The sequence below is a fragment of the Muntiacus reevesi genome, chromosome X, assembly GCF_963930625.1.
Source record: "Muntiacus reevesi chromosome X, mMunRee1.1, whole genome shotgun sequence".
NCBI lineage: Eukaryota > Metazoa > Chordata > Mammalia > Artiodactyla > Cervidae > Muntiacus > Muntiacus reevesi.
The window spans coordinates 121,539,153-121,557,488 of record NC_089271.1 but is presented as its reverse complement, the minus strand read 5'-3'; the positions used below and the strand labels follow the sequence as shown (position 1 = coordinate 121,557,488).

At 39.4% G+C, this 18,336-nt stretch overlaps 1 protein-coding gene and 1 non-coding gene across 3 annotated transcripts in view; one reads left to right on the top strand and one right to left on the bottom strand.

Moving 5' to 3' along the window:
* Positions 1–201: 201 nt before the first annotated feature.
* Positions 202–18,336, bottom strand: part of ZDHHC9 (zinc finger DHHC-type palmitoyltransferase 9) — a 29,816-nt gene continuing 11,681 nt past the window's right edge. For both annotated transcript variants that reach the window (XM_065916201.1, XM_065916202.1), the window contains 8 exons: positions 17,556–17,716; positions 13,478–13,636; positions 8,551–8,688; positions 7,600–7,646; positions 6,737–6,841; positions 5,531–5,634; positions 5,034–5,130; positions 202–1,766 (listed from right to left, as the gene is read on the bottom strand). In XM_065916201.1, coding sequence (XP_065772273.1) covers positions 1,653–1,766; positions 5,034–5,130; positions 5,531–5,634; positions 6,737–6,841; positions 7,600–7,646; positions 8,551–8,688; positions 13,478–13,636; positions 17,556–17,716 — 925 coding nt within the window. In that variant the 3' untranslated portion in view covers positions 202–1,652. The remainder of the gene's footprint in view (positions 1,767–5,033; positions 5,131–5,530; positions 5,635–6,736; positions 6,842–7,599; positions 7,647–8,550; positions 8,689–13,477; positions 13,637–17,555; positions 17,717–18,336) is intronic.
* TRNAG-CCC (transfer RNA glycine (anticodon CCC)) lies at positions 17,013–17,085 on the top strand. Its single transcript has one exon. It is a non-coding gene; the product is annotated as a tRNA-Gly (tRNA).

The following is an 18,336-nucleotide window of genomic DNA, read 5'->3' as shown; positions in this document are numbered from 1 at the left end:
CTTCAACCCAGAGTGTAAAAGAGATCAGTGGAGAGTTTGGGAGCAATCTCTCCAACCCAAGGGTCCCCTGGAAAAGGGAAGTATGGGTAGTAGTAACAAGCAACCCCTTCAACCCCCACGCCCACCCCCAACACCGCCACACAAAGATACTTACACCCCACAGTGGTTCCTGAAGTGGAAGGGGAAGGAGGAGGCAGGCAGTTTGCATTAGACACAGTTTAATCACCTTCAAATAGATTAAAAGTTCTGGTTTACACTCCCCCCCCTCCCCAGAAGTCATCCAGATAGGACCCTGGCTTAGAAAGAGAAAAACACAGGTGCTCTAGGAAATATAGCCACATATAATACATAAATTTTCTTCCCTGAAATAGAGCAGGTCCTGAGCAGAGCTGACTGGGGGCCACAACCCACCCCCAGGGTGAAGCGACTCTGGGACTCTGCCGGTGGAAGTGCTGGAAGAGTGGGGCCTGGAGGAAGCCCCTGGTGTGGTTACCAAGCCCGAGATGGGCCAAGGCCTTGGAGTGGGTTACCCGGGAGGGCAGCAGTGCGGGGCTTTCCCTCCTCGCTCAGCCGAGGCCTAATGGAAGTACTTGTTATCCTCTTTTTTGTATTATTTTTTTTCTGTTTTGAGGGGATACAGGGGGAGAGGAGAGGAGAGGAGAGCCTCTCTGTGCCTTGGTTTCCCCATTTGTGCATACAGGGCCTCTACAGGCCTCACACAGGGAGTCTGAGGGGGTAGTGTTTAAGTGAGCACTCAGGCTTCCTCTGAGGAAAAGGAACCACCAAAGTGCAGACTTTTATTACTGCCGTTCCTGCTCCCAATGGGAACAAGAGTCAAAAGGAAAGCAAATTAAAAGGGGCTAGTGAGAGAGGAGGAGAGATGAGACAGAGAGTGCGAGGGGCCATGCCGTTGGCATCTCATAAGTTCTTATTGAGAATGGCACAGGTAGTAAAAAGTTTCTGGGTAGTCTACAAGAAATGTAAATTGTTATCTATACTGCAACTACTTACATATATCTCACGGGAAAAGAGTGGGGCTTAGGTGTTAAGAGAGTGGACAGGGGACAAAGGAGAAGCTACACGAATAAATACAACAACTGGAAGCTACCTGCCCCGTTCCTGAAAGGATTTGCTGGCAATGTTGGCACTTTGGAGCCGTGAGAATCCTCCAACCCTACTCTCCATCCTCCTCCATTCTGAAGGCCTCGAGAATCCAGGTAGAATGCCCTGGCCAGCAGTCTCTGTGACTGCCTCTGGACTCGTGACATGCAGCAACCTGAGGGGATTTGAGCCAGTCTCAAGGAACTTTACCCCAGGATTGGGCCAGTGACCCCAAGCAAGAGAGCTGGGATCTGGAGGGAAGAGAGGGGAGTCCAAAGAGACTCCGTGGCTGAGGCCATGGAAAACCAGTGCCAGGGCCCAAGGGACCCATTTGTCCAGTTACCAGAGGTGACTGACATCTTCTGCAACTGCTTAGAGTCCAGAAATTAAAAAAGCTTGCAGTAAGAAAATGCCAGTTTACAACAGGGTGAATAAAGACCAAAGAAAAACAGTGAGAGGAACAGCTTACTCTCTCTCTGTCTCAGGTTTACCTACTCCCCTTAAATCTCTCACAGCCCTAATCAAACATAAAAGTCTCTTCCATACATAGGCTATTTCTCAGCTTCCATCACCTCCTGTGGGGACTCTGGGGGCTCTGGAGGTGGCATCTCTTCAGGAGTGCTGGTGTCCTCTGGCATCTCATTGCTTAGATGGTCTATTGGAGCCTGAGAAGGAAAAGATATCAAAGTCAATACAAAGGTCTCCCACAGAATCCAAGTGGAGATAATCCATTGACACTGAACTCATCCTCTGAACCCATTAACCACACTGATGGCTAGAGATACGCTCCCACCAGCCCGAAACTCAGAACCAAAACTAGACTATTGTCTTCTCAACAGAAGGCAATTGAAGTCTGAGTTCTACTCTTTTTTTTTTTTTTTTTTTTGAGTTCTACTCTTAACTGCCTGTTGTGGACAGATGTTTCCATTATTATTCATGATAATAATAAACAGGACCACAAATAATTACACAGATCACCTTCCCTCTTTCACAACAGAATATTATAACATACATGTCTCACAAGATCCGACACAGTGGCTCTCAGTCTTCTTTGGGCCCTAATAGGTGGCTCACTAGAACAGTGATTCTAAACCAAAGAGGGTAGGGTGGCTAAATCTTCAGATTTAAAAATCTTCTGCTTTAAAAATATCTCCTGAATGATACAGTCAGGGAATTCTCCAAAATAATTTCATTTATATTATGTGAAAGTGAAAGTCTCTCAGTCATGTCCAACTCTTTGTGACTCCATGGACTGTAGCCCGCCAGGCTCCTCTGTCCATGGAATTCTCCAGGAAAGAATACTGGAGTGGGTAGCCATTCCCTTCTCCAGGGGATCTTCTGAACCCAGGGATCAAACCCAGGTCTCCCTCAGGGCACGCGGATTCTTTATGACCTGAGCCACCAGGGAAGACCATTTATATTATAATAACATCAAAAAGAATAAAATACTTATGAATAAGGGTAACAAAAGAAATACAAAACTTATACTCTGGAAACTACAAAACATTGTTGAAAGAAATTTTAAAAGACCTACATAAATGACATTAAAGCCCATATTATTGGCTCAGAAGACTTAATCATGTTAGGATGATAACATTCTCCAAATTACTTCCCTGGTGGCTCAGATGGTAAAGCGTCTGTCTACAATGTGGGAGACCTGGGTTCGATCCCTGGGTCGGGAAGATTCCCTGGAGAAGGAAATGGCAACCCACTCCAGTACTCTTGCCTAGAAAATCCCATGGACGGAGGAGCCTAGTGCAGACTACCGTCCATGGGGTTGCAAAGAGTCGGACATGACTGAGTGATTCAATACAATCCCCATCAAAATTTCAGCTGGTACATCTGCAGAAATTGATAAGTTGATTCTAGGAGTCATATGGAACCACAACCAAAACAATTAAATAAAGAATAAATTTGGAGGACTCACACTTCATAAATTCAAAACTTACTACAATGCTACAGTAACCCAGATAGTGCGATACTGGCATAGGAATAAACTTATTGATCAGTGGAATAGGACTGAAAGTCCAGAAACAGATTCTCACATTTATGATCAACTGATTTTTGACAAGGGTACCACAACAATTCAACAGAGTAAGGATAATCTTCAACAAACTGTGCCAAGACAACTGGATATCCATATGCAAAATAAAGAACTTGAACCCTCTACCTCATACAATATAAAATAACTCAAAATGGATCAAAGACCTAAATGTAAGAGCTAAAACTATAAAACTCTTAGAAGAAAACAGAGTATAAATCTTCATGACCTTGGATTAGGCAATGGTTTCTTAGATCTGACAATGCAAGCGCAAGCAAAAACAACAACCAAAATAGATAAATTAGACTACACAAAACTGAAATCTTTTGTGCTTGAAAGGACACCATCAAGAAAGTGAAAAGACAATATACAAAATGGGAGAATCTTTGCAAATCAAATCTCTAAGGGATTTACATACAGAAGAACTCTTACAACTCAACAATTAAAAAAACCCAAACAATCCAATTTAAAAATGGACAAAGGATCTGAATAGACACTTCTCCAAAGAAGAAGATACACAACTGACCAATAAACTCATGAAAAGATGCTCAATATCATTATGCATCAGGAAAATGCAAATCAAAACTACCATGATATATGGCTACACACACACAAGGATGGCTAGAATCAAAATGGTGGATGATAATAACAAGTGTTGCCCAAGATATGGAGAAACTGGAACCCTCATATGCAACTGGTGGGGGTGAGAAAATGGTACAGCCACTCTGGAAAACAGTACAGCCGTTCCTCAAAAGGTTAAACATAAAATTATTATATGACCCAGTAATTTCAATTTCATGCATATAGCCAAGAGAAATGAAAACATATGTCCATGTAAAAACTTGCATACACATGTTAATTTCAGCATTATTCATAATAACCAAAAGGTGGAAACAATCTAAATGCCTATCAATTGATGAACGTATAAGTAATATGTGGTCTATCCATATAATGGAATATTATCCAGCCATATAAAGGAAAAAAGTACTGCCACAAGCTACAACATGGATGAACCTTGAAAATACAATCCTAAAAGAAAGAGGCCAGTCACAAAAGACCACATATAATACGACTGCATTTACATGAAATATACTGAACAAACAAGTCTACAGGAAAAGAAAACAGATTAACAGTTGCCTAGGGATGGGGCTGAGGGAACTGGGGGGAAAGGAACAGTGACTGCTAATGGGTACAGGGTTTTGGGAGGGGAGGGAAAGGCAATGAAAATGTTTTAAAATTGATAGCTGTGATGATAGCACAATTCTGTGAATGTATTACAAACCAGTGAATCCTACATTTTTAACTGAGATTTTATGGTATCTGAATCATATCTCAATAGAGCTACTATTTAAAAAGAAAGTTCAACTAATAACTTCTTAGGAACATACGTTATTAAAGCATATCTGAGCAGCATAGCTGGGAGAGTTTCCATAACACCTGCATATTCCAGAGAAGAAGCCCCCTTCTATCAAGGTAACCACACCACTAACTCCAACCCACTCCCCTGACCACTATCATTGCTCCTATAGCATTTTATTCTTCCCTCATCAAGACACTTGTCATTGTACCAACTAATAGCCTGTTTTATTGTCTCTCATCCCCACTACACGATGAGGTCTGTAAGAGCAGGGACATCGCGTGCCTTGTTCATTGGTGTATCCTTAGCACACTGGCTGGCACAAAATGTTGGAGAAATGACTAGATCTTAATCTATGTCAAGGGCAAAAAGATCTTAAGAAAATGTCAGCACAGAAGCAAACACAGGGAAGCTGGAGTGATTGGACACAAAATTGCCTAATTATATCGCTAAGGTATAAATTTAGCCTATACCCTTTACCACAGAATCAGTCTTAAAGTCTAAAAGCTTTAAAAAAAAGTCAGGAACACTTACTGGGCCCTGAGGCAAAAGGCTGGTACTCGCCTCTTGAGTACTGGGGGGTCGACTTCCGCTTTCCTCCAGTGGCAAAATACCCCTTCGATCCAGCACACTGAAGGAGATAGCAGAGTTAACAAAACACTTTGCATCCACCTGTCCATCCACCCACATCTGCTTTCTGTGTGTGTTGGAAAATACAAACCTGCCCTTTGGCAGTCTAGCCTGATCCAAGCACACACCTCCTGCCTTCCATTCACTTCTTTCTTCCACAAATCATAGAATACCACATTAACAAAGGAATAAACAGATGAAATAAGAATCAAAGGTCATTCCTTCAAAACAACCAGCCTGTGGTCTATGGTCCATGTAGATATGGCACCCAGGGACAATCCCTGGGAAGCCCTCTTTTGACACTAAGAGGCCATGTTCAGAAGAACGTATCAGACCAGGTGACAGGATTGGGTCTAACTGCTTGTCCCAAGAGTTCCAGAACCTTCCAGTCCTTTGAGTACCTGGGGGGCAAGGGGCCACACAGCACTTCACAGCAGTTCTTCACAATGTTGCCATGGCTATAGGGATTCTGGACACGATTCTTCCCTGTCCATGAGCCTTTGATCTGAAAGATAAAAGCCAAGGCTTACATTAAACATTATGTTGAAGAAATACATAGAGCATGGGAAGATAGAAAAGTTCTAGAGATGGATGGTAGCAATGGTTGCACAACACTGTCAATGTACTAATGCCACTGAATTGTACACTTAAAAATGGTTTAAGGTGGTGCATTTTATGCTACATGTCTTTTACCACAATAGAAAAAAAAAGAAATATATGCATAGCCATGGAAAAGTATTCACAATAGAGTTGAAAATGCAGATACCTGAGCGTTATATATTATTTCCATTTAAAAATACATAATATTCATGTCAATGTATGGCAAAACCACAATATTGTAAAAGTAATTAGCCTCCATTAAAAATAAATAAATTTATTTTAAAAAAAAGAAAAAAAGAAATCCAGACTGAAAAAAAAAACGTAATATACTCACATAAACAAACATGGGAACAAGTCTAGACAAGTCTAGAAGACTACAGATCATACCATAACAATGGTGAGGCCTAGGAGGTAAAATTATAGGGACTTATTTGCTATTTTTTGTTTATCTTTAGTTTCTGATTTTCTACAATAAATATGGATTAATCAGTAACTTTTTAAAAGCAAGGATGTAGGGATTTCCCTGCTGGTCCAGTGTCTAAGACTATGAGCTCTCAATGCAGGGGGCCCAGGTTCGATCCCTGGTCAGGGAACTAGATCCCACATGCCACAGCTAAAAGATTTCATGTGCCACAACTAAGACCCTGTGCAGCTAAATAAGTTAAATAAATAAAAATAAATATTAAAAAAAAATAAAAGCAAGGATGCAATTCAATGCAACTGTCCCTCTCCATTCCAAACCCAGTTAGTTAACTTTTAAGGATGTATGAACATCTGAAGACCTGTGCCTACCCAACCATTCAGTCTCTTCTTCCTCATTCCCTATGGGCATTCAGCTCCCAAAAAAGCAGTCTGCTTGTTCTTCTACACACCTGGTTTAACCATCTCCCACACCTGGCTTCTGCCTGCCTCAACCTCCCAGACCCTGGAGACAGTTCTCTAGCAGGTAATTAGAGATTAGGCTTTGGTAGAAGAATATGTGATGAGGAGAGGAAAAGCTGACTCACATCTTCATTGGTTGTCTGGTTGAGAGCCACAAGGAAAGTGTGGAATCCAGTCAGTCCCACGACGGACCAGAGCGTGAAGAAGCAAATGAGTACTTCTAGAACAGTGAAGTGTTGTTAAGGAATGTTGAAGAAGCCACACCAGGGGATTTAATGCCTCGGCCCATGCTCATGGCACCAATCACACCATCTTTACCCCTTGGAACATACATCACAAATATATATCCACTTATAACAATGGATGAATTCTAAACTCACTGGCTCTATCCCTCATGAAAAGTAACAGACTCCTGTTTATACACTACAAGGAGCTCTCTAATAGATTTAGTGTATTTAGATGTTTGTCTGTTTATTCATCACTGGCTCTTTGAAAGGGACATTTAGGAGGGGTCCAAAGCAAAACAACGATGATCATCTCTGCCACCGGAAAACAAACTCTATAAACAAAAAATTGGTGGGAAAAAAAAAACCAGAATGTGATTTCTAGAAATCCCAGTTGAATCTCCTTCTCAAAAATGTAACTGCTGTACAAAATAAGCCTTAGCTGTAACAGGAAGGTGGGACTTCTTGTGACACAAGAGGTCTATTGAGAGCAAAGTACAGCCCACTAGAGAAGGCAGGGCTGAGCCTGGGATCAGAAGGACTTGGGAGGGAAGCAGTGGAGGCAAGGGTGAAAAAAAGACCTCTCTTTAAGCCCCAGCCATTTTCCATTCTGGTTGCTACCACTAAGACTCCATTTTTCAATTTTAGACATTGGCAGTCTCTGACGTCTGAAAAATGAGATTGTGGAGAACTGCAGACAGAAAGCATGCTGAAAAGTAGTTTAAGAGGGCTGCACAGGGACCTACTGCCAGGGGAGGATATGTTCCAGGAGTTTCTTTCAATGTCTCCAGGAAGCCAATTTTCAAGGATTCTGTGAAATTGGGAGGAGGAGTAGAAAGATTAGTAACTTCAGTAAAAATTACCCACATACTCTAGTGCCTACTCACTTTCTTCCCCCCCCATCCTTGTTACAAGCTGGCAAGAGATAAGCCCTCATTCAGGTAAGGGACTCACCTACAAGCTGGTGCTCTCTTGACTAAAGGGTTCACCTTTCCAATGCAAGACCCAATACTGGACTAGAGAGTCAGCCACAAGCCCAGCATCTGGCTCCCCTCCCTTCTCCCTAACCTCCAGCTATAGGCATGGAGGGGGAAATGCATTCATAGGTGAAAGAAACCAGGAATATCCCAGAAAAATCCTCTCTCTTCACCAATCTATGTCCCTCCACTGTTCAAAACCCAGCTCAGCACTCATCTCTTCCCAGGGAGCTACCCTGAGAAAGACCACTCCTTTAACTCCACATCCTATCTGTCCTTGGGTTATTGGATGTGTGGGGATGTGTGCATGTGCAGACGTGCACAAGAATGTGTTTTCTATCTTCCAAAGCAGACCATGAGCCACTAAGACATTTCTCTGGTATAACCCCTTCTACCACGTGACACCAAGCAGGTCTATGAGGCAGAAGAGAGGACACATACACCAAAAATACATCCCCAGCCTTTGGGATCACCTGGGACATGCCAGGTACTCTAGGGACAAACCAGTAATTATGATCCTGATACCCAGCAGAGGGCCACTGAGAAGGCCAACATGCTCAGTAAATCCTGAGGTTTGGAGCTCTGCTCAGGAGCAGACAGTAGTGCTCACTTATAACTGGTCCTAAGGTGCCTTTGCAATGGGAAAGTCCCCCCAGGATATGGAACCACTCCCCTAAGCTGTCCTCAAGTCTTCTCCCCCCACCCACCCTTCCAACAGATACTGCCCTGTATACTCACTGAGGGCCACATAGACGATGTTGAAGGCGAAGACATAGATCGTGAGGAGGGAGAGAGATAGGATGAAGAGGTAGAAGTAGCGGTAGTTCCTCTTTCCAACACAATTCCCCACCCAGGGGCAGTGATGGTCGAAGCGCTCTGTGGGAGAAAGAGACAGTCCAGTGCCAAAGCCTCCAAAACGAAGCACAACATCCACCATCCACTTCATACCTAATTCCCAGACCCCTAGGATCCTCGCGTACTGCAACTGTAAAAAATACTGGTTTTCATTTTTCGCAATGTTTTCACAGCCATCTCCTTCGATCCCCACAACCACCCTGGAAGATGGGCAAAAGAAGATAATCTTTTCTCCATTTTACAGATAAGGAAACTGGGATACTGAGGGGTTAAGTAATCTGTCTCACTGTCAGTTAACAGCACAGAGCTCGTTTTTCCAAAGAAAAGTCTTAGTATATAAGTCTACTAAGTGCAGGAAGAATAAATCAGTATAAATAGCCAAGGGAATTTTGAAAAATGAGTAGTGTGGTTTTTCTTAAACTCCAGTTAGTAAAAAATTATACACCTTAAACGGTGTGGCATAGCTTAATGGAATGGAAATCGCCCAGAAATAGAATATATAAAAATCTTCTGTCTGGGAAAGGCAGTGCTACAAAACCAGTGGTGAAAGTGAAAGCGATGAAAGGCAGTACCATTCCATAAACAATTGGTTACTTGACTGAAAATAAGGTTCAATCTTTTTCCATCACACTATTTATCAAAAATAATTCTAGATGAATTAAAGAGTTAAATGTAAAAACAAAGTGAAACCCTAAAAAAAACAAAAATACTAGGTGAACATTTGTCTCCTGAATGGAGAAGGGCTTTCTAAGCATAAAGTAATAGAAAAAAACACAGATGACAAAGAAATGGTTTGACTTCATACACTTTAAAAAATATTTCCTATATGTTAAAAATGCTATCAGGAAAATTAAAGAGGAAGAAAACCCAACAGGAATATATTTGAATTTTGTAACTTAGTGTATTAAAAGTCCTTATAAATCAATAATTAAATACAAATGCTCCTTCAAGACAATAGTCAAAAAGCAAAACAGTTAATAATACCACATAAACATATATTTAGTCTTCTGATTCATTAATAAGCCAGTGCAATACTAATACAACAATAAGAAAGTTTTTGTCTATCAAAATAAGGATATATAAAATAATATTCAATGCTAGTGAGAACAGGGTAAAATGTATAATATACTGTTTGTGGAACTACAAATTGATAGAACCTTTCTGGAAAGCAATTTGGGCATATGTATCAAGAGCCTTAATAATGTTCACATCCCTTTGGCAGAATAAATCCATTTTCAGTAATTTCTCATAAGGAAATAAAGAAGAGCACAGGAATTTAGGGTCAATACTTTTTCATTAAATTTTTTATTGTGGTAAAATATATAAAACATACAATTTGCCATTTTAACCTATTTTAAGTGTAAAATCTACTGGCATTAATTACATTCACAGTATTGTGCAACCATCACAACTACTTATTTCCAAAAATTTTCATCACCCCTAAACAGAAACTCTGTACTCATTAAGTAGTAACTTTCCATTTTCCTCTTCTCCCAGCCCCTGGTAACCTCTAATCTTCTTTCTATCTCTATGAATTTGCTTATTCTAGATATTTCACTTAAGTGGAATCATACAATATATGGCCTTTTGTGTCTGACTTCTCTCACTCAGCATGTTTTCAAGACTCATCCATGTTGTAGCATGTATCAACACTTCATTCCTCCTTATGACTGAAAATATTCCATATGGCTATACCACAATTTTGCTTATCTGTTCATTTGTTGAGGGACACTTGGATTGCCTCCATCTTTTGTCTATTGTGAACACTGATGTACAAATATGTTTGAGTTTCTGTTTTTCAATTCTTTTTGGTATTGCTATGGACAGAATTGTGTCATCCCCCCCTCCCTAAAATTCACATGTTGAAGCCCTAAGCTCCAGTGTGACTGTATTTGGAGATATGGCCTCTAAGGAAATAACTAAAGTTAAATGAGATCATAAGGGTGGGGCCCTAATCTAATACAACTGGTAGCCTTATAAGAAAAGGAAGCGACACCAGAAGTATGCAAGCACAGAGAAAAGGCCAGGTGAGGACACAGCCAGAAGGTGGCCACCTGCAATCCTCACCAGAAATCCACCCAGTTGGCTCTGTGATTTTGGACCACTAACACCCAGCACTATGACAGAATTAATTTCTGTTATTTAAGTTACTCAGTCTGTGGTATTCTATTATGGCAGCCCAAGCACACTAATACAGGTATACATCCAGGAGTGGAATTGCTGAGCCATATAATTGTAACTTTTTGAAGAACTGCCAAAGTATTCTTCACAGTGGCAGCACCATTTTACATTCCCACCAGAAAAGTATGAAGGTTCCAATTTTACCACATCCCTAAACTTAATAATTTTGATTAATGTGTTATAATAATGAATGAAATAGGATTGTGAATAATATATACTGATAGCAGATTGCCTAAATAGACTAGAATATAGCCATATGATGGATTATGCAGTCATTAAAATAACATATTCCAGGACTTCCCTGGTGGTCCAGTGGTTAAGACACTGCCTTCCAGTGCAGGGATGTGATGTGGGTTCAGTCCCTAGTCGGGGAACTAAGATCCCACAGGCCATGCAGTGAAGCCAAAATAATAACAATAATATATTCAAAAAACATTTATTAAACATGTAGAAAAATGATCAGGATATAACATTAAGTGACAAAGGTAGGACTAAAAACTTTATCATGTATGATCCAATTTTACAAATGAGAGAAAGACTAGAAGGAAATACAACAAAATGGAGAGTGAGTTTGGGATTAAGTTTTATTTACACCTGTACTTTCCATCTTTTCTATAATGAATGTGTATTATTTTAATGAATCAAAAAACCCCACAAAGAATAAAATACATCATTTTTAAAGCACAATGAGCTGTGTACCAGTCAAAAAAATAAGTGTTAAGAATGGTGCATCTCCTAATTAAAGGGTTGCAGTATCTTTTCAGAAAAAGGAATAAAGATAGCCTTACTTTAAACAAACCTGCCGTATAAAAAACACTGGAAAATACATATTTATACAGATATATTTTTACTATATTAAAATCACTTTTTAATAATACAACTAGTACATGCTCATTGTAGAAAACTTGAAAATAATTTTTTTCTAATGAAGGAAACAAAATCCCTTATAACCCCACAACCTATAGATAATAGACAATAAGCATTCTGGAATATTTCCATGCATAATTCTTTATATATACTTATATTTTTTCAATGGGTAACTGAGATCACACTATAAATGTAACCTATCTTCTATTTTATTTCATTCCTCTCTCTAGGATGAGCTTTTCCCATAGACAGAAGTCTACTGTATGAAAGTCCCACAATTTATTTGACCATCTATCTACTGGTGAACAATAAGGCTCTTTCCAATTTTTCATTATTATAATAATCTGGAGGTAAATATGTCCATACCTAAATCTTTTACCATATCCCTAATTACTTTTCTTAAGATAGATCCCTAGAAAGCAAGTTAGTGGCATCAAAGAGTATACATGTTCTAAGGCGTGAATCTTATTAGGTTGCCTTCCAAAAAGTTTGTTCCAATTTATATTCTCACCAGTGTAGGACGAAGCATTATCAAGTTATCCTTGATGAATTTCTAGATTTAAAAAGATCTTGTTTTAATTGTTTTCTTTGATGTTGAGTAGAGATGAACACTTTTTTCAGGTTAACTAAGTAATTGCATTTCCTGTTTTATCTGCTGTCCATATTTCTACTGAAATATTAGGGGTTCTTAAAAAATCAACTTGCATGAGCTCTTTATGTTTAAGAATATTAATAAGGAGAGGAAATTCTTTCTGAAAACCGTCACATCAGACTTTCTTGAAATATCAAGTTTCCTGGTTCACTTAAAATGTTTCAATTTATAAAAATCTTATCTACATATAGCTTTTACCATTTAAAGTAAGATACATCTTCCCACCCTTAATCTAAAAAGAACTGGCTGATAAGAGGAAAGCAATGTACTCAGGCATACTCCATGGCACATGCAAAGAATGCTGGAAGAATGCCTATTGATAATATAAGGAACTGCACACATCTGCCTTTCAACAGACCTATTTACTGTCTGTTTTTGATCTTTCCCAGGGCTCAGCATACACTAGGCAGTGATTACAATTAAGTCACATATATATGCAGACAGAAGCACAGACCTCTATATTATGCACACATACAACTGCCACACTTGAAGCAGAAGCAGAGAAAGAACAAATGAGGATTTTGGAATTAGACCCTTTCCAGCTTCAAACAAACATACACAAAGGTGCTTCACCTATTTCCTCATCTGTAAAATGGGGATAATATCTATCTTATGGTGTTTTTATAAGTCTTAAATGAGAGAAAGGGAAAGCACTTAGCACAGTGCTTAATATATACGAGAAATTCAATCAGTGGTAGCAACTTTTTTCTTCTTGGGAACACCACTTCTTATTTAGCCCTTCCTTCCTCGATGCTGCCCTCCAGTGGACTAGGATTCTCCTCCCCCTCTGTAAGGTGGGTTCCACTTGAAACAGATTCAGCAGAGGAAAATTCAGATTTGAAAAACAGGTAAAGTTTATCTCTTCATTTACAAGAGGTTTTTTTTTAATTTTTAGACTAGAGGATATTTAAATTATGATCTGATCTACAGAAGTACAGTTGATTTACAACTGTTCAGAAGCTTGTTTCCTATCTCAAGTTTCTTAACTAAATCTAGCTCATTTTCTATCTAAATCTATCTTCCCATCCCCACTGATTTTTCCTGAGAAAAATCACTGATCCTCTTCAACTCAGCCTTTTCCCCAGGCAAAGCCCCTTTGGTTTTACTCACCCACACAGTTGTCACAGATGCTGCAATGAGAGGCCCGGGGAGGCCGGAAGATCTTGCATGTATAACAATATTTCAGTTTCACAATCTGGTTGTTTATCTGGAAATTCTTGATACGAGGGGGTGGTCGCTGGCCTTGGGGCACTGCACCATTGGTAGCTTCTGTAGATCAGTAAAGACAGTTAATATCATCTCTCCAAGAGCAATGAGAATAATCAAAGGTTCCCTAGGCCCACTGTCATCTCCAGACTAGACTCTCAACATCACAAGAGTATCTTCACAAAACTCCACTGAGTGCCATGCAATTATTTTGTTTACATGTTAAAAAGTGTTTCTTCAAGCTTTTTGGCTGATAACAAAGAAAAACATTCATATAAGAAAAAATAAAAATGACTAAAAAATATATGAAATGAAAACATCCAACTTTACCTATAACCAAAGAAATAAAAAATTAACACAAAGTTACCATTTTCACTTTCTATGTTAACAAATATTAGAAAGAAAAATACTCAGTGTTGGCAAGGATGGGGAGGAGGTACCAGTAAGCAATATGGCAGTGACTACCAAAATTTTAAATGTGTATGCTTTTGACCCAGCAATTCAACTTCTAGGAACTTACCAAATTACAAAGAGATGTACAAATGATAATAACGCCGAGTATTTGTCACAGAACTCCCTTTTAATAGTGAAAGACTGAAAATAACATCAATATCATAGTAGTAGATTGGTTAAGTAAATTATGATACACACATGGGATGAAATATTATGTAGCCATTTTAAAGGATGTATGCATTTTAAATGACACAGGAAAATGTTCACAACATACTGAAAAATGAAAATGTATGCTAAAAAGAAACAGGTATAAAGGATTTTATCTTGCAAAAGTAAATATATGCATGAAAAAACTGGCAATATTTAGAATCATAAAAACAATTATTTAAAAATACATGTTTATTGCAAAAAAATTTGAAAAAACAGAAAATACGAATAGGAGATAAGAAAAATCACTGAAAATCTCTCAACTCAGAGATATTTATGCATTTTGGTGTATTTCCCTCTATTCAACAGATAAACATTCATAATTTTTTAAATTTGAGATTATATTATAGATACAATTTTATACCTTGTATTTTTCACTTAACATTATACAATGGGCATTTTTCCACAGTTGTTGTTTTTTTCTGAAAACATCATTATCTATATTGTATCATATGCATGTACTGCAATTATTTTAACCAATCCATGTTATTGGGCATTTAAGCTGTCTCTGGAATTTTGCTATTTAAATGATGCTGTATGCAAAGACTTAAAACATTAAAGACAAAGCTTGTTCCCTTTGATCTCCACCCTAATCACAATCTCTTCCTTTTCTTCAAGAATATGTTTACGAGTTAAAATTTATTGCTAAAGCATAAAGAAAAAAAGGAAAACATGTTGAAGTCTGAGCAGTAATATATTAAGTTGTTGTCATTAAAATAGCTAGGAAAAAGAAAAAAAAATGATGCATTAAAAATCCTTCTATGATTATTTGTGTACATCCCAGATTATTTCCTTTAGCTAATCCTGAGAGAAGTGAAATTACTGAGTCAAAGGGTAAGAACCTTTAAAGCTCACCTCACTTATTGCCAAACTGCCTCCCAGACAGATTGTATCAATTTAATGCATGCCTGCCCATCTGTAGCATGTGAGAGTGCCTATCTCATTGCACCCTTGCTGTGCAGGGTAATTCTAAAAACAGATTTTTTTCAATTCACTTTGACTTTAAAAATATCTGCCATATGGAACTTTTTTCCTTTTTTTGCAGAGTGGGGTGGATGCTGTGAAATCAAACAATAACAGTGTGACATAAGTCTTAAAAGAATGGGGAGAGCTATTCATTAGAGGATGATATAAGTGCCAGCATGTCACCTTAACATTCCTCTGCATGTGCTTTGCATGAAGGCACCTGGGAGACAGAGTTCATGGCTCACCCTCCCGGTGAGGCGGGCTACTATGCAAGGGGACCACATGTCTTCTTCTCTCCCCTACCCAGCCCCCACCCACCGCATACCTAGTACAGGGCCAAATGTAAGCTGACAAAAACTTGTTAACATAAACCTATGTATGAACTCAAGAATACACTCTACTATTGAGAGAAACATGCTAAATGCAGAGGTAACAACCTGACAGCTCAAGACTGGGTCCTGGGCCCAGCAATCTGGCAAAACAGAGCTAACCTTGCTAACCGTCTGCTGTGAGAGGTAAGATCACGTCAAAGCACTGCCTTGACCTTCAGTTTCTCCACATGTGAATGGAAAGAGGATGATAAAAGAATAACCCAGAGAGACAAAGCCTACACTCACAACTGTCCCTTCCTATCTTGCTGCTAACTTGCCCAGGTCTTCCCCAACTCCAGCTGTGCCAACAAACCCCACCTGTTTCCTTCCCACAGCTCCCACCCTCACTGCATCCCTAAGTAGTCTGAGCGCAGATGTGCGCAAACCTATGTCCCCTTAGCACAATAAAACAGGCTGAAATTTTTCAAAAAGAAATACACTAAGAAGCAAGATAAACACAGTTAAATAAACAAAAGAAATACAAAAGCTGGAAGCTTTCCAAGCAAGAATATCTAATCAAAACATTGCACATCTTAAACTTACACAATGTCACATGTCAATTATATCTCAATAAAACTGTGGGGGGGAAGAAACCAACTAGAACTGGGAGAAAACATTTCCTTGACAACAGCATGCATATAAACATTAGGAATAAACTCAGGATGAGAAGTACAGAAACTAAATTAAAAACAATAAAAATTGTATCAAAGGGTACAAAATTCAGTCTGAAAATACAGAAAAATATACTATCCTCTTGGAGAGGCATATAATATTTATACAAATATAAATTCTCTCAAAAATAAGATATAAATGCAATATAATACCTATTAGAACTCTAACATGTTTGTATCTTTTTAATAAAATAATATTATTATTAATAAAATCCCAACAAACAAGCAACAATAACAACAAAGCACCTGAAGGAACTAAAGGCTAACCATGGATCGGTGCTCCATTGCCACAGCTTTTAGTCTTAGAAGTCCTGGGTCCCTTTCTTCTACTCTACGTGACTTGGATGCTGACTCTAGCTACTTGAGTATCAGACTTGAGAACAACTTAGGCAGGCACCGACTGCTATTGGATCTGCTGGGCTCCCAGTCTCTCTGAGTACTGGCATCAGAGCCTTCTTTTGCAGTGTGAGCTCCTAGGATATCCCCTCCTTGAGTTCTGGAATGTTCTGTTTCAATTCATGAAGGCACCCTGGCTAGCTCCTGGTTAGTACAGCACTTCATCTCTGTCCCAAACAGCCCTACCCTGAGTTGCAGACTGCACTGTGATGAGCTTGTAACTACTTCCTTTACCATTCCTAGAATTCTCAATGGTTCCTGGCACCATAAATGTTCCCTTTCATCCTGTGTTTCCCTAAAGCAGGAATTCTTAGTTAGAAACCTGTGCGAGTGCTTCAAAAGATCTATGAAGTCCTGAAATTATATCCAGGGACTTCCCTGGTGGTCCAGTGGTTAAGACTCTGAGCTCCCAATGCAGGGGGCCCAGGTTCAATTCCTGGTCAGGGAACTAGATACCACATGCTGAAAACTAAAAAGATCTTCCACGCCCCAACAAAAATCCCATGTGCCACAACTAAGACCCAGCACAGCCAAATAAATAAATAAAAATAAATATTAAAAAATTGTATGTGTATGATGCATAGAAGAATATTTTTATGATGAGGTTTATAGTTTTCATTCAAAAAAATCAAATGAATTGATAACCCCAAAAAAGTTTTTATCTTTTTAATTAAAAATAAAATCCTCTTGGAAACAGTGTAGCAGGACCTTGGTAAGAAATCCTTCCTGAAATGCAACCCAAAAGAGGGAAGAATGAAGTTCACATTCTTTACTGAGTGGTAATGATCTCAGATTCAGGATCTCTGGGGGAAAAGACTGGAAGTGAGTGTTAATCTGCAACTATAATTATGATTCCACTCCCTTACCAATCAAAGCCACTCACTGTACAGCATCTTGCCAGCTGGTCAGAAAACCCACCTATCTCCATTTCAATGAAAGCTGCTTCATCTGGTAGGGCCCGAGGGATCACTCCAGGATCACTGAAGCTGGTCCTCAGCAGGGTAGCCATGGAGAACAGGAATAGCATGGCAGCGAACACAGGGATGGCAGGAGACAGCTGAACAGCCAGGTAGCGGCATCTGAAGAAAGCAGACAATTGAACACTTGGTTATTCCTACCCAATACTGACCTCGAATTATTACCAGTATGTCACTCTGGTCTCCACAACAAAATCACAGTACTTCAAGGGCAGGGACATATTGTTTACTTTTCTCAAATTACCAAAACCTCCTAACATATGGTTCTGCACATACTAGGAGCTCAACAAATACATCATTGATTGATGCTGCCTATAATATACAGGAGATAGTCTAAGGGACATCTGATACCCCCAAGCCCAATCCCTCCCATGAGCCTGCTAGAAGCCACATTTCCTATGCACTTCAGCAAAGGCTCATACCTGTTAAGGTCCTGCATGTAACTGAACCTGGATTGTAAGCACCACAGGTTGCTCTCACTCTGGGAGTGTCTAGAGCTTTTTGTACTTACTCATCTGACACTGGGCCTGAGCTCAAGGAGGGGGAAGAAAAGATAAGGATCAGCCATGAAGCAAAGTCCCAGTGTCAAACAGATGGTATGTCCAGCGTGTTCAAAGGCCACTGAAAAGCATCAGAGATGCTGCCTGACTCTGCAACATCCACTCACTCCTCTTCCTTCCTCAATTAGCTCAGCCAGTAGGAGACCAGTGACCATAAGCAAA